Here is a 14,387-nt window from a genome sequence, read left to right as displayed (position 1 = left end):
GTCTCCAATGGCCGTAGCGTTATTGATCCCGCCACAGGTACGAAATAAATTATTGTATTGATTTGCTGGAATGGGAGGACTTGCAGCAGTGACCAAACCCAGCATCTCAAGCGGTAACCCTTTAAAGCAGCCACTCAATTCGAAGTAAACTTTTCGAGGGACAAAGGGGCCTCACTAAGTTATCCTTGATTGAGAAACCACTCACAGACAAACACGTACATGCAACACTTGCTTTTTGGGAACATCCCCGGTAGAAGAGATGCTCGTTTTCGAGCAATGGTAGTAGGCACGGTCAGGGATGGCAAGTGAAACGAAACGAAAATGTTACGTTACGACTCGGAAGGAAATGACAATGCGAGGCCTAGGTTTAGTTTCTTTCCTGCACGAAATCAAAATCACCAAGGAGTTTAGTTTCGACCCGGGACGAAACTTTACTCCCGGGAATGAAACGATTTAATCGAAACTCCGCTGCTCATATTAAAGTTTCGATCCCAAAAGTTGAGTGGAGGGGGATAAGACGGAATAGTTTCGACCCATTAAGTTTGACATACGTGTAGAGAGGTTAAAACATTGAACTTAAAAATCGAATGGCCGGTTTGCCTTCACCGCTCTCCTGTTAGTGGTAAAATTATGGGTGCACCATGAATCTAACGGCGGTAGGCCGAACCTGTACTTAATTCAACCATACTTCGTACTTGGTGTGTGGGTCGAAACTGAACTATTCGAAGGTAAAGCGCGTGGTCCCTCCGGTGCGAAACATTGTTTCGTTTCGTCCCAGAGTTTTAGTTCAGTTTCGACCCGAAGTAGTTTTGACTCCGATTTCGTTTCGACCCTGAGTTTAGCTCCCGAGGTTTAAATCCATTTCGTTTCTACATTTCGCTCCCGGGAACGAAACTATTGAAATTTTACTTGTTTCGGCTTCCGTTTAGTTTCCCTTGCTATCCATTGGTACGGTAACATGAATAGGATAAGTGAAGTTTTGAAATCAAAGACTTCCTTCTCAGAGAGAGAGAAATGGCTTCGACAGTGATTATATTGAGAGCAGAAAATACAACGTCAGCGCTTAATCGCGCTCAATTGTTGCTGTCGGTGGTGGCGGCTGGAGGCGCCGCCGTCGGGTCCTGTCCGTACACTTCCAATATGAACTCGATCCCTTTGCCGAGTTGCGAGCGGAGGTTGATGGTGACCGCATTCTGGTTGAGGCCTCCGCTCTTGATGGTCGCGTATCCGCCATTACCGTCGCTAACCTATTGTGGAATGGGAAAATAAGAGAATTAGAGAAGACATTTCAATTAACTACCAACTGATTTCTCCATGGCTTCTGGATTTCACCGCGTTGGATTTTTTTAGGATCAATCCATTCCGAATCACCTAGGTAATGTTGTTCAACATTTTTGATTATCCTGATTTTTTAATCATTGGTTCCCTACAAGTAGACAATCACAAAACACCATTTGAAAAAAATTTACAAGCCATTCTTTTTTTTGGGAGCCATTTTTAAAAGGGCGGCTGGGCAAATTTTGATGAAAAACGTGGTTTGCATAAAGTGTAATTTCGAAGCACTTTTAAAAGCTATCAGAATAATTTAAAGCAAATTTGTTCATCATGATAAGAAATTTTGTAAACAATTTTTTTATTTTTCTATCATAAAGGACAGTCAGTCAAAGTCTTTCCGTAAAAACTCGGGAAAAATTTGTCAATACTAACTTTATACCTAAGCAAAACTATCGTCACCAAAAAATCCTGCGTTTTGATACCCAGAAGCCATGGAGACATTACCAAGTATAATTTGATGCTTTCCCGACGAATGATATTCTGAAAATTCTCCCTGGTTTTTAAGCCGGGTTAATGTCTTCTCCGAATGTGGCCGCCAACGTTTAGGTTAGGTTTCGACGGCACCTGAGTCGGAGACCATGGAGACATTTACTCGACTGAAAACCCGGAGAAATTCCTCAAATGGATATTTTAATATTTTGGATGCGAGCAACTATTGGCAAGGTTCTACTCTATGCACCCCAAAAATTTCAAGATTAGTAGAAAGACTTATGTCAGCATTTTCGGACTCCGTCCGGGTATGTTGATAATGATTCACTACAGTTGGAAAGAATCTTCGTTTTTCACACATATTTCGGGGATTTTAGGCGCGAAAACCAGGAATTTTCCTCTTATAGCTTGCGAATTTTTATAAAATCTTTTCCAACGTACGAATATGGAGACCAAAAATGCTGACTTCATCCCCCCTACCATTACCTCACTTAATAGTCCCTAGCGGATATAAATTGAGGTTGGCCCGTTTATTATCTTTGTACACGAGAATGACGCCTTAGCGTCGAAACGCGTCGTACCATAAAATAAATTCAGTGAAAATTTACGAAGTCTGTTTATATTCATTCAACATGAATTTTCATAGAGTTGAAGCCGAATTTATAGATTTCTGACTTTATCCATGTAATGCCGCGGAAACCTGTGATTGTAAATTAGTAGCATGAAACATAATCACAGATATACTAACATAGTTTTTTCCATAAAGTGTTAATAGTCTGACCCAGATTTCGACACTTAGCATGAGTTTGATACCAGTAGTAAGTCACAAAAAAAGTCTGGTCGTGTGAGAGTGATGTTTTCTCGATTACGCTGCATAATGTACCGTTATGATCTAGTCACAAAGTTGATGGAGACGTTTCTTTGGATTGGCAAGTAAGTGCCCTTTCATTGTGCAAAAAGTTATGCACTGAACTAACTTTCTACTCTATTCCCTGGTACTGTTTAAGTAACTCCTGCCAGCATGCGATACGACCAAGCTATAAATGGAAAATCGAAGACCACGTGATGGGTTTGATTGGCTGTCTGTGACGATTACGTATGTATTTAATGCTATTTATTTCGTCTTCTCGATAAAATTTCTTTGGTGATGACAAGGTAAAACTGTCGGGAACCAGGTCGGGAAAATAAAAGTGAGGAATTCACTAAAAGTTTTAATTTTTGAATAAAATAAAGACATCAAAATTCTACTCAGTGACGTGGTCAGTCGTTTCCGCAATTTATCCATATTATGATATTTATTTCAATTTATTTGAATACTCGCGGAGAAGTACTCTAAAAATTAAAACAAAATCTAATACACATTTTATTTGCAACCTATTGTCATTTTCCAGTACATTTAAACTGAATTTTGGGTTACAATTTTGGCGTCCACAATTGGTGCTACGTAGCTTCATTTAGGTCTTATGTATGTTTTTACTCCTAGGCAGTGGCGGATCCAGGATAGGGACATGGGGAGGCTACGTGGGAGTTAAAATTCCAGCAGTAGTGGGGGTCGAAAAAATTACCATTCTACTAGTGTATCTAGTGTAAAATGGATACCCAAAGGGGCTATAGCCCTCTCAGCCCCCCCCCCCAATATCCGCCACTGCTCTGAGGTGCCATTCACGAGGAAAAGATAGAAGGAACGTGTTAGGACTCACCTTGTCGGTGACCTTTATGCAGTGGATGACCTCGGTGAATTCGTATCCAATCACGGGCGGGTACATGAAGTCCATGTCCACGTAGGATAGAAACTGGCCCTTCTGCTTCACCTGCGTACGCATCAGAAGCTGGTCGCCTGGCTGCGTGGGAAAACAAGAGAGGCATGATAAACCCGGTTCGGATTATATTTGCGACTGAGTAGGTGCGGCTAAAGCAAGTGGAGGACGGTGACTTTCGTGAGACCCGGGACACTGTCGGGGGTCTTTGCTGGTGGGAAAAGGGTAGTACAGAGATAGACAGAGGAGGAGAGAACTTGTCGTTGTCAAATGTAGGCGAGGTCCGGGTAGGACGCATATGTTAACCCTTTGCGCTCCATTTTTTTCAATACAAATAGTCTGGTTGAAATTAATTTTTGTAAAAAAACTGAAGAATTCATAGCATTCATTGGTGCTTTTTAAATGGTATGGTATTTTGAAGGAGGCGACCGACAGCTTAGGTCATTTGCGCCATGAAGGAAGGGTGGAGAGAAACTCGGCGTCGGCATTAGCCTGCTCTTAACGAAAGGCGCCAAGGGGACCACGGTGTAACGTCCCATCCGACGGACAGAGTGTTGTACTTGAAATGTTCTCCACACAACAATCAAGCGGGGATCGAACAGTCTCTGAAAAGTGCCACTGCCGGGATTTGAACCCGAGTGCACCGGGTGGGAAGCCAACACTCTAGCCACCACACTAACCCGATCCCCCGCCTTTTAAATGTTTTATTTTGTTGTTTAAAGTAAAGTTACACTGACTTTTATATTATGCTGTTGGTTCAATTAAGGAATTTATTATTTAAAAATTATCTATGTGTGACATCTCTTGAAACATTGCCATTGTATAATCTCCTTACACAACCTTGCGATGTTGAGCTCAACTTGAGTTTGGACATGATGCTTGCACCAGGCCAGTCGAGCCAGCCTCGATGTTGGCCCGCAAAGAGTCAAGGGAAAGTATAGAAAAAACTGTACAAATATTTGAACAATAGAAATTTCTTTACTAATTATCAGTACTTTGTTTCACAAGCTTTGGACTCGGCTATAATAAAGTAGAACTTTAACAATTACGTCTCCTAAAATCAAATAAATAAAAACGGATACGCTAATAGGGTAAAAAGGATAACTTGAAAAATTAACAAATTAATCTTGACAATCAGTTCAGAAGTAGCAGCGTCTGCAACAATCTACACTTCCTGTTCACCACCGACCAGGAGGCCCAATTTTATGCGATGGAGGACTGATATCCGTCGCTACTTCGGTCGCATTTTAATCAGTTATCGAAATGTCCTCGGCGCGGTGATGAGTCCAATACGATCCGCTTTTAACAATATTTTTCAGCATCACGTATTTTATTTGGTGGAATAAAATTGATAAGTCATGAATTTGATCGGTCATATCATCTTTTATGTCAATTTCGGTTAATGCCCCTCATTATACCTCACAATCCCGTTCAACTCGGATCACTTTGTCCGTCAGCGACGCGAGTGGTAACTTCAGAAAGTCCATTGAAATGCGCCGTGGGTTACAACAGATTTGGAGGCCGACTTGAGGATCCTCTTGTAATATTCGTGCCACCGAAAACAGCGACAATAGACAAGCGAAAAGTTTTCTCTATCCATTGACAGACCAAGGGGATCAATCATAGGCGGATTTAGGGGGAGCCCCCTACATGCTTAAAAAAAGGGAAGATTTTTAATACCGTTATTATTACATTAGCTTTGTTTTGTGCATTATGGAGCCTCAATATTTTAATACAATATTAATAAATTTCATATTAAAATAAAGAGAATGATTCGTACAGTAATTGTTGTATGTTGTTTTTAATATGAGAAATGATAAGATCGTTTGCCTGTTAGACCCCTCCCCCCGAAAAAATCCTGGATCCTGAAATTTCTTTCTGGGGGAGCACAAGGATACCCCGTAATACAAAACGAACGCAATGATAACGGGACCGTATTTAAAGTCCTGCATATTTTTTAATGGTCTGGGGGAGGGGGACGTTCCCCCGTGCCTCCCCCTAGATCCGCCTATGGTGAGGAGGAATAACTGGGAGTGGAGGAATAAGGTAATGAATTTTGGGGCTAGTTTGGTTTTTTCGCACCTTCATGTCGCAGAGGATGAGGTCATGCGGCTGTCTGGGTTGCCTCGGTGGGAAGACCTCGTCGAGCGGGTCCTGGGCCCACGTAGGGCCCACCAGCAGCAGCAGGAGTGGCAGCAGGAACATCGGCGTGGCTCGGGGCATGTCTGGAGTCGTGTGGGCGGACGGCGCGAGTCACCGCTTTAAGTAAGGCGCCTCCACTTGCGACACTTCGTCAGGCGCGAACGAAACAGCCCCAATAAACGGGGCCGCTCCAAGTGCAATCCAAGGATAGATTTGATGTGTTTGCTATCTTGGCTTCTTGGCCTTCGGTCGCTTTCTCCGCTGCACTCATCATGACACCCGCCCCCCCGAGCACAGATTTCCGCGTCGGTGCACCTGGCGTAAGGGTTATAGTATTTGCTCTTGCAGAGTGCAGCGAAATCCACGGGGAATAGAATAGTATATATTTATCATACCTGCTATGAGCATCATCGATGGAGAAAAACGCCGTTTACAATCATTTGCTCTCCAATAAGCTCATTAGGTACATGAAAAAATTATACAGAAATAGGTGTCAGGTAAACTTTTGTTGGGATTTCCACCGGGTTAAAAACTCAATAGGGTAATTTCCTTCATCAAAGAAAACGAAATGCATTGATTGCGATTCCTTACCCACCATTAGTGTATTCATATATGAATATACAAATTATTTGGTTTTAGAAATCCCAGTTTAGACGAATGTTAACGGTCAATTTTAGCCTCATTTGAAAAACGCCAGATTGGCGCCCATGCGATTCCACTCCACGTGACGTCACAGGGACCTAGTTTCTATACGAGAAGATAGGAGTTTTACATCGTCTGAGATTACCAATGCACGCATGAGGCACAGAGCTCAGGGAAACATCTCTTAACAATCATCCATTTAAATTACTTAAGTTCGGAAACTTTCCTTCGTTTGATAGGGTATTAATAATCCTTATATAAGCCAAGCGCTACCTGCTAGCAAGGTACTCTGCTACCTGCGAGCAGCCTGCGTCGTATCAGCGCTGAAAGCCTCGCCCCAAGGTCACCTCACGTGGCAGAGCCGGGAGCCACAATGACGTCACACGGAATTTTCCCAGCATTCCTACTTAGCCGTCGCGTTTTCGCGCGCTTGAAAATTTTCACTTTTCGTTTAATCGCGAAAAATAGATATCGTTATTCAAAAATCTAAGAGCGTGAAATTCGTACTCCAGGAGTGATAATCTTTCGATTTAGCCAATAAAAAAATAATAGGAAACCACCCTATTTTTGCCGATGCTTTGAGTCCGATTTGGGGCACATCCTCAGGGTTGCAGCAAGTACACGGATGATTCTTTACTCACCGTTACCGCAGAATATGCTCAGTAGTATCAACAGGTCGATCTGTGTGTAGCTTTTCTTTCATGCCATAAGTTTGGGATGCGCGTAGTTCTGGTCCTAAATAATGTCGTTGAGCAATGAATGAACGTCACGGCTCTTGAAAAGATTAGGTGGCATACTTTTAGCCTCTAGAACGCCGCTGATGAATTTGGAAAATTAAATAGGCAAAATTTAACTGTGAAACCTATTAGTGCACAGCACGAACAGTAGTAAAATTAAGTTTGCCAGAAACCAGCTTTTTTCTGAATTGAGAATGAAAAAAAGTTAAAATTTATTCTCCCAACTACATGCATGTAAATATTTACTGTTAATAAGTACTTTTATGTACTTTACTCCAAAAGTGGTTCATAAGTCGTAATTAAACCGTTACTTTTCACAGTTTCAGCGGCGTAGAAGGAATTTTCAACGTACAATCGGGTGTATGATGCTCGGTTTTGTGGCGGGAAAATTATTTAATTGGGATTAATTGATCTAAGTTTCCATAGCTTCGATAGCGTGATTCAATTCCTTTCGAATTGAATAAACATTTTTGCCATTTGCCAGATACCATAGTCAAGACCACAGGCGAGCAGAAATTCCATGGCAACAATCATCATCAATTGTCAACATTCCGAAGATTGTTTTTGACGAAGCTTTCCACCGAATTTTCGTATCAGTTTGCATTTTAGCAATTGCACAACGCCTCTTTTTCACTTCATCATCAACTACTTTGCATCTCATCTGAGGCCTCTGTCTCCCGTTCTACCAAAACACGGCATTCACTTCCTCCTAACCATTATTTTTCGAGGAAACCTTGTAACGAAACTCACCTTCGACCTCTTATTTCGTGTTACCCTAGGGTACAGAAATACACTTAATTAAGAAATAATATGCACGAAAACCATTTTTTACGGATTGTATTCTAAATTTCGTTAAGGAGACTAATTGGGCCCAATTTACAATCTGATATCATACTAATATATTGCGTAATTTCTCTTTCTGTTATAATGGTCTCAATCAAAATAGTCAATCAATACATACAATTGAACTCCCGCCGCGGAAATCTTTGGTAAAAGGCGAAAGATTTATACGAACTGACTTCGAACTGAGTTCTGCCGTATCTCTTTCTCCGCGATCTTTCTCTCTCGTAGGCGGCTCCTTTTTCTTTGCGTCCTTTTCTTCTTTCTGCCGATCTTTTAAGAACACGTCTCTCTTTTAATTTCTTCTTTAATCTTCTTTTTTCTCTGTACACCACTATGTTAGGTTTTCTCCCGATCTTTTTAGAACAAGTCTATCTCTTAGTTCTCTCCGTACACGGTTCCCTTAGTTTTTCTTTCCGCGTCCCTCACTACCATAATGCCTCCTCACTACGATTGTTAATTTTAATTTATTTATTTAAACAAACAACATGGTGGTTTGTTTACAAACTCAAATATAAAAAGGCAGTGAATAAACGGATTGGATTAATTTTTCTCCGTGCTGGTCACTACACCCTAAGTTCTTTTATTTTTGCTCCCATCGCTTCTCACTCTGTGAATTTGGAATATTTTTATTGATAATGGTAAAAGAGGAACTTAAAACTGCTTCAGTTATATTTGATATACGTTTATGGTATCACTATGAACTGTTTGCTGTTCGAAACCCTTTGGTTGCCTGGAATCTTAATTGTAAGCCACGGGAAAGAGCTGTTTTAAGTAAATGATATCGCTGATAAAGATATGATCTTACTATAGATGGTCATAGTTATTGCTAGAAGGGAAATCATATTGCTAGAAGTTAAATCAGATTAAGTGACGCCCGATCACTGTGGTACAAGAAATGCTCATCAAAATAAAATGCCGAGTTTTGTCGGGCCCATATTTTTAAGACCATACTCAAGTTTTCCATAATAATTGCACTTTACGACTATTTAATTTTGTTCTTCAGTCAAAGATTGTGTAATACCACTCATCCGAAAAAATCAATGCCAATCTTGTGCTATTTAAATTTCGTGTGTTTTTCCTGTTTTTTCACTCTTCTTCTCATCCACCAGCGTGAAAATGATGGAAATCAATCTCACTGAAATTGCACGAATGGAAATTAAGCTATTTCTCAGAATAATGAAGTTTACCAAAACTCAGGAAATTGTTGTTTTCATTGTCCTTTAGTGGTGTGGTTGGCCTTATTTTGATTAAAAATACTCTTCATTAGTATTCTTGCGATGTTAGTCGAGATTAAACAATGTTTTCAAAATTAAAAAGTTCCATAGCTATTTAGTAAATTCGATATGGTTTAAAAAATTTTAAATTGAAATTAATGGAAGAAGTTTCGAAAAATCAAAACCATGAAAATAATTTCTTCGAGTCTTATCCAGAGTTTGTGGCTGATTGCTTTAGTTCATAATTAGGAGAAAGAAATATTTAGGAATTTGTAGTGGCTTGAAATTTTAGATTCTGGGAAAGTGAATTTTCTTGTTGATTATTAAATTATTTTACTTTGACGCCAAACCTTTCACTCCTGACAAAAACCAACGACGTCGCTTGTTTTTTTGCTTTTAATTTGCATAAATGACCAATTTTATGGCTCAAAATATATCCAACAATTACAGGAATAGCGCTCACCGTATTTATTTTCTTTTCGGCTCAGAGAATACATAATTCTTGCATAAGATTTACGCAACCACAAAATCGATTGAATTCTTGTAAGGATTTATTTTTCCCTGGATTTACTCAGTTTCCTGTGTCGTGGATACTGTTCCTGTTTTGCCATCGAAACAAAATAGGTATCCTCGAAATAATTTTTCCCTCTAATTATCAGAAAGTAATGATTTTACAAATGAGATATAGTTTGAAATCCTTACTCTTTTACCTTTTCATAAACTTTTCTAATATATTGCCATCAAAGACAATTGTTTAGAAATAATTTCAAGGAGGAGTTGATGAATATTTCACATGCAATTTTCAGATTTGAGGATTAGTATGAGATCCCGCAAAACTACTTACATAAGGACTGCAAGATGTTAAGAGTAGAGGTTCGAGAACTATTTAGTAATTTGAATGATGAATTTAAATATCTCAATGAAATTAATGGAAAAAGAGAAATAAATCGCTGCCAAGGTTTGGTTGCCAAGTAAATATTTTAAAAATTGCAGTGACACCTGCAGAAAAATTGTAGTCAGACCTGTACGAGGACAATGAGTACAGACTATTCTGCACGAAATGCTGAAAATCGTCCTTGCTTGGTCGCTTGATCCTGTAACTAACGTAAGGTTTGTTTCGATGTGTTGGTATATTACCGCGGGAAACTTCATTTTTTTTAAATATAGAGTTTATATTATCAGTATTGTGCAAGAATGAAATTCAAGTAATGTAAATGCCGGATTATGGAATAATCAGCTGTAAATTATCTGTATGGGGCACTACACGTGAGATTTCAATAACCATACCTCTCAGCTGTTTGAACAACTCAGCCAATGTACCATCTGTTTTCGTACACAACAGTGACGTAATTTCCAGGTGTATGGGAATTTGAGACCTTTTGACTTATTTCGAGTTCAAGTCTTCTTTAGAGTTCACACTTTGTAAGCAACATGAATGTGTATGTTACACTAGAAATTCCTTTCATTGGACTCTAGACTTCAATTTTTTACTTTCTCATATTTCCACACATACCTCTCCTACACAGTGTGCTTACAATGTTGCTATGCTTTAGCTCTCAGCAGAATGTAGACATCACTTATACCATCAGTCTTTGTGATTGAAGGATAGAGTTCTGGTGTATGGACTACTCATTTTGTGAATTTACACATCCCTGGTGTTTGCAAATCCTTTTTGTGTGAATTTCCGTGTTCTACACAATGGAGGGATGATTTCACAATGATTTATTGGGAAACTTTTAGATGACGAATGCCACAAGACCACTTTCACACAAGAACAAGGACTGTGCTACATAAGTGATCTTCCATCGGAATTGAAAGACAACTTAACTGTGGAGAATGGTTTTCGTCATATCTCCTTTACAGAAACTGTCTCACCAGATTTACAAGATTGTCTCCACCACAAGTGTGTATATTTGGAAAACTATACATTCTTGCTGCAATCCCTTTGGTACACATTCTAGGCCACTCCGAAAAAGCTTAAGGGAAATTACTGTGCAGACAGCAAGAAAAATTGGAGTAAATAGTGGAAGATCTGTGAAGCCTGGTCAGAAGTTATGCCCTAAATGTGCAGCTTTTATATCGAGTTTAGAGGACCCTCAGGTTGAAGATGCACCACATTGTGTTGAGCATGAAGATAATTTTAAACGTGAGAATTCGAGTTTTGAAAGTCTGGGCTGTTTCCCCATCAAAATTTCGAAAGTGAGCAAAATTAAAAGATTAAGTAATGCCAGGACCAAAATTAAAGCAGTCAATTCACTTCTGGAAGAAAAAGTGACCACATGCTTAGATCTACCTGGAAATAGTTTGCATGACTTAAACAGAGAGTCAAAACGTGATAATTGCATTGATTTCTTTGCAATGATAGAGGATCTCAAAAAGAAATGTAAAGAATCAAACCGGGAAAAGCAGTTGTCCAACCTTACGCTGGTGCCAACAAGTTGGACTGTTTCAAAAACTGCTGAAATATTTAATGTAACTGAATATCAAGTGAAGCAAGCTCGAGATATGAGGAAAAAGAAAGGTGTACTTCCAGATGTGACCCCGAAGAAAGGAAAACAGCTAGCTGATGATATCAAAGAAGGTGTTATAAAATTTTATGAAAGTGATGAATTTAGCCGCATTTGTCCTGTTAAGAAAGACCCTGTGAGTGTGGTTATTGAAGCCAAGAGAGTGCATGTTCAAAAAAGAGTACTTTTGTGTAACCTTACAGAATTGTACAGTATATTTAAGCAGCAATCCCCCCAATTAAAAGAAGGTTTGTCGAAATTTTGCCAATTGCGTCCCAAAGGTGTGTGACAGTTGGAGCAAGAGGTACCCATTCAGTGTGTGTTTGTATGGAACACCAGAATGTTAAGCTTATGCTAGATGTACTTCCTTCAGTTTGAATGAATACAAAGATGCAATGAAGTCCCTAGTTTGTGACATAGATGACAATCGGTGTATGGTGCACAGGTGTGAGCAATGCCCTGGTAAAAAGTAGCTGAGTGAATTGCTAAGCAAACATTTAGCTAAGGAGTTATCAGATGATGTAACTGTTACTTATTATCACATCAGTGGACACACACAGATCGTGCAACAATTGAGAACATGCAAGTAAATGTTCATGATTATATGGACCGGATTGTGAATATGGTAGACCACCTTACTACTCATCATTTCACTGCTGTATCTCAGGCCAAATTTTTAAAACAGTGTAAAGAAGAATTAAAACCGATGAGGTCATAATTTTACTTGACTTTGCTGTGAATTTCTCTTTCATTGTACAAGATGCAGTTCAAGGATTCTTCTGGGACAACAGTCAGGCAACTTCATCCATTTGTCATTTATCATAAAGGTGATGATGAAGTGTTCTCTATGAGCTTTTGCATCATCAGTGACTGCTTAGATCATGATGCAGTAACAGTATGTGTGTTTATCAGATCAGTAATTAAGTTCATTAAGGAGAAGTTTCCTGGAATTACAAAATGTAAATTTTTTAGTGACGGAGCAGTAAGGCAGTATAAAAATTTCAAAAATATAAAAAAAATTATGCTTACACTTATCAGTCTTTGATTTGTCAGCAGAATGGAATTTTTTTGCCACAAGCCATGGGAAAAGTGTATGTGATGGAATAGGGGGAACTGTAAAACGTTGAGCTGCAAGAGCCTGTTTACAACGACCCAGTGGACAACACATTTTGTCAGCAAGTGATTTATTTAAGTGGGTTGATAAAAATGTTGAAGGCATAAAAGCAATGTATGTTTCCAGTAATGATATAGAGATTAGGAAACCAAAACTGAACATGCGGTATAAAAATTCTAAAAAAATTGAGGGAACAAGAAGTCATCACTGCTTCATTCCAACCAGTGAAAATGAGTTACTAATCAGTCGACTTTCTCTTCCCAAGTTCAGAGTGTCAGAAAAAGTTAGTTTACAAAAGACAGGGAAAGTCCTGTGCCAAGAACATTATTAAAAATCATGGAACTTATGTCGCTCCTGTGTACGAAAACAGATGGTACATTGGCTGTGTTGTTCAAACAGCTGAGGATGGTGAAATTCTTGTGAATTTCATGACACTAAGGCTAAGTCATACATGTTGCCAAAACATGTAGATGAGTGCTGGATACCGTCAACTGATGTGTTAATGCAAGTACCGGTGCCTAAGACCATCAAAGGAAGGCAGTACACCTTGCCAGATTGCACAGTCACTACGATTGAGAAGGCCTGGAATGCTTACCATCAGGCTTAGATCACAAAGTTATGTACTTATTCTTCAAATATTTCACCAATTTGTGCCTAATTGCAATTATCTAGTAAATACAAATATTTGCTAAAATTTTGCCATTTTATGCTCTTTGGAATGTTAGGTATAAAATTAAAAATAAATTGGCGGCAAACTTAAAGAATGATAGGGGTTTACAGGAACCTCAATAATCAAATTCAACTCACCTTTTTGGGGAAGTCCTGAAACGTAAGTGCCGTAGACGGCCATTTTACAACCATCACTAAAATAAATCATATAAGCACTCTGAATCATGGGAGCAACTTAAGGTTTAATTTTCCTGAAAGAGGGAGGATAGTGCATGTTATATTAAAAAACTCAGTCACCTAATTGGTGTCCTCTTTTTGTTATTAGAAGTTGAAAAAGTGGCATTTTTCAACACAAAATATTAGCGGAATGGTCATTTTTAGTAGATATGTCAGCAAATTAATTCAACATTGGCCCAAATCTGACTCTGTCTTAAAGTTGGTTATCTTCCCCATGCGTGCAGTGATTTTTATGGCTTTCATGTGATATATGTGATTTTTACATGTCTGAAAAATGTCGTTTTTTGTGGAAATTTGTCAAAAGTGTAATTTTTGAACATTTATAGAAAAAAAGTTTTGAATTTAAAATCATTTTGATAAAATTTTGGTAAACTATGGCTGCATGTATATAGCCTCTAAAAGTTTTCCTAGCTTGGCTCATTTGGTTAAGGTTTGACAGGGGCACTAATATGGTAGTTTTGAATAATTTGAATGGTGGGAAGAATTTTTGTGCGTGCCTCATTGACTTCAAACACTCATCTTGGAAAATAATTGCAATGGGTCTTTAATATTTTGGATTTTTCTTAACTAAGGTTGAAACTAGCAGCAGGGAAAAATTATCAAAATCTGAGATGATGGGCGCGGGGCCCCCCAAAAATTGGTTGAGTTGACATGGAATGACCCACCAAGAGTTAGGACTAGAACGTAATCTGAGCAAATGTATGGCGGTACATTTCTTACGCAGGTCGTCCAATTATCCCCATGTATATGCTGTGGATGGT

At 39.0% G+C, this 14,387-nt stretch overlaps 1 protein-coding gene and 1 non-coding gene across 2 annotated transcripts; both read right to left on the bottom strand.

Moving 5' to 3' along the window:
• Positions 1–1,015: 1,015 nt before the first annotated feature.
• On the bottom strand, positions 1,016–5,762 carry LOC124163598 (probable salivary secreted peptide). The gene is made up of 3 exons (XM_046540614.1): positions 5,604–5,762; positions 3,465–3,605; positions 1,016–1,247 (listed from the first exon to the last, which is right to left on the bottom strand). The coding sequence occupies exons 1-3, from the start codon at positions 5,742–5,744 to the stop codon at positions 1,074–1,076; spliced, it is 456 nt and encodes a 151-aa protein (XP_046396570.1). The 5' UTR covers positions 5,745–5,762; the 3' UTR covers positions 1,016–1,073.
• Positions 5,763–7,960: 2,198 nt separating this feature from the next.
• On the bottom strand, positions 7,961–8,082 carry LOC124164610. The gene has a single exon (XR_006866080.1). It is a non-coding gene; the product is annotated as a U5 spliceosomal RNA (small nuclear RNA).
• Between the last annotated feature and the right edge of the window lie 6,305 nt (positions 8,083–14,387).

The sequence above is a fragment of the Ischnura elegans genome, chromosome 8 (genome assembly GCF_921293095.1).
Source record: "Ischnura elegans chromosome 8, ioIscEleg1.1, whole genome shotgun sequence".
NCBI classification, from domain to species: Eukaryota; Metazoa; Arthropoda; class Insecta; order Odonata; family Coenagrionidae; genus Ischnura; species Ischnura elegans.
The sequence above is the reverse complement of the archived record's forward strand: the minus strand, read 5'-3'. Positions and strand labels throughout refer to the sequence as shown.

Bases quoted from the DNA above. Each gene is read 5' to 3' on its own strand.
- LOC124163598 (XM_046540614.1), bottom strand. From the start codon at position 5,744: ATGCCCCGAGCCACGCCGATGTTCCTGCTGCCACTCCTGCTGCTGCTG. The intron at 3,606-5,603 runs GTGCGAAAAAAC...TTTCCCACGCAG, and splicing joins TCATCCTCTGCGACATGAAG to CCAGGCGACCAGCTTCTGAT. The intron at 1,248-3,464 runs GTGAGTCCTAAC...ATTCCACAATAG, and splicing joins GCATAAAGGTCACCGACAAG to GTTAGCGACGGTAATGGCGG.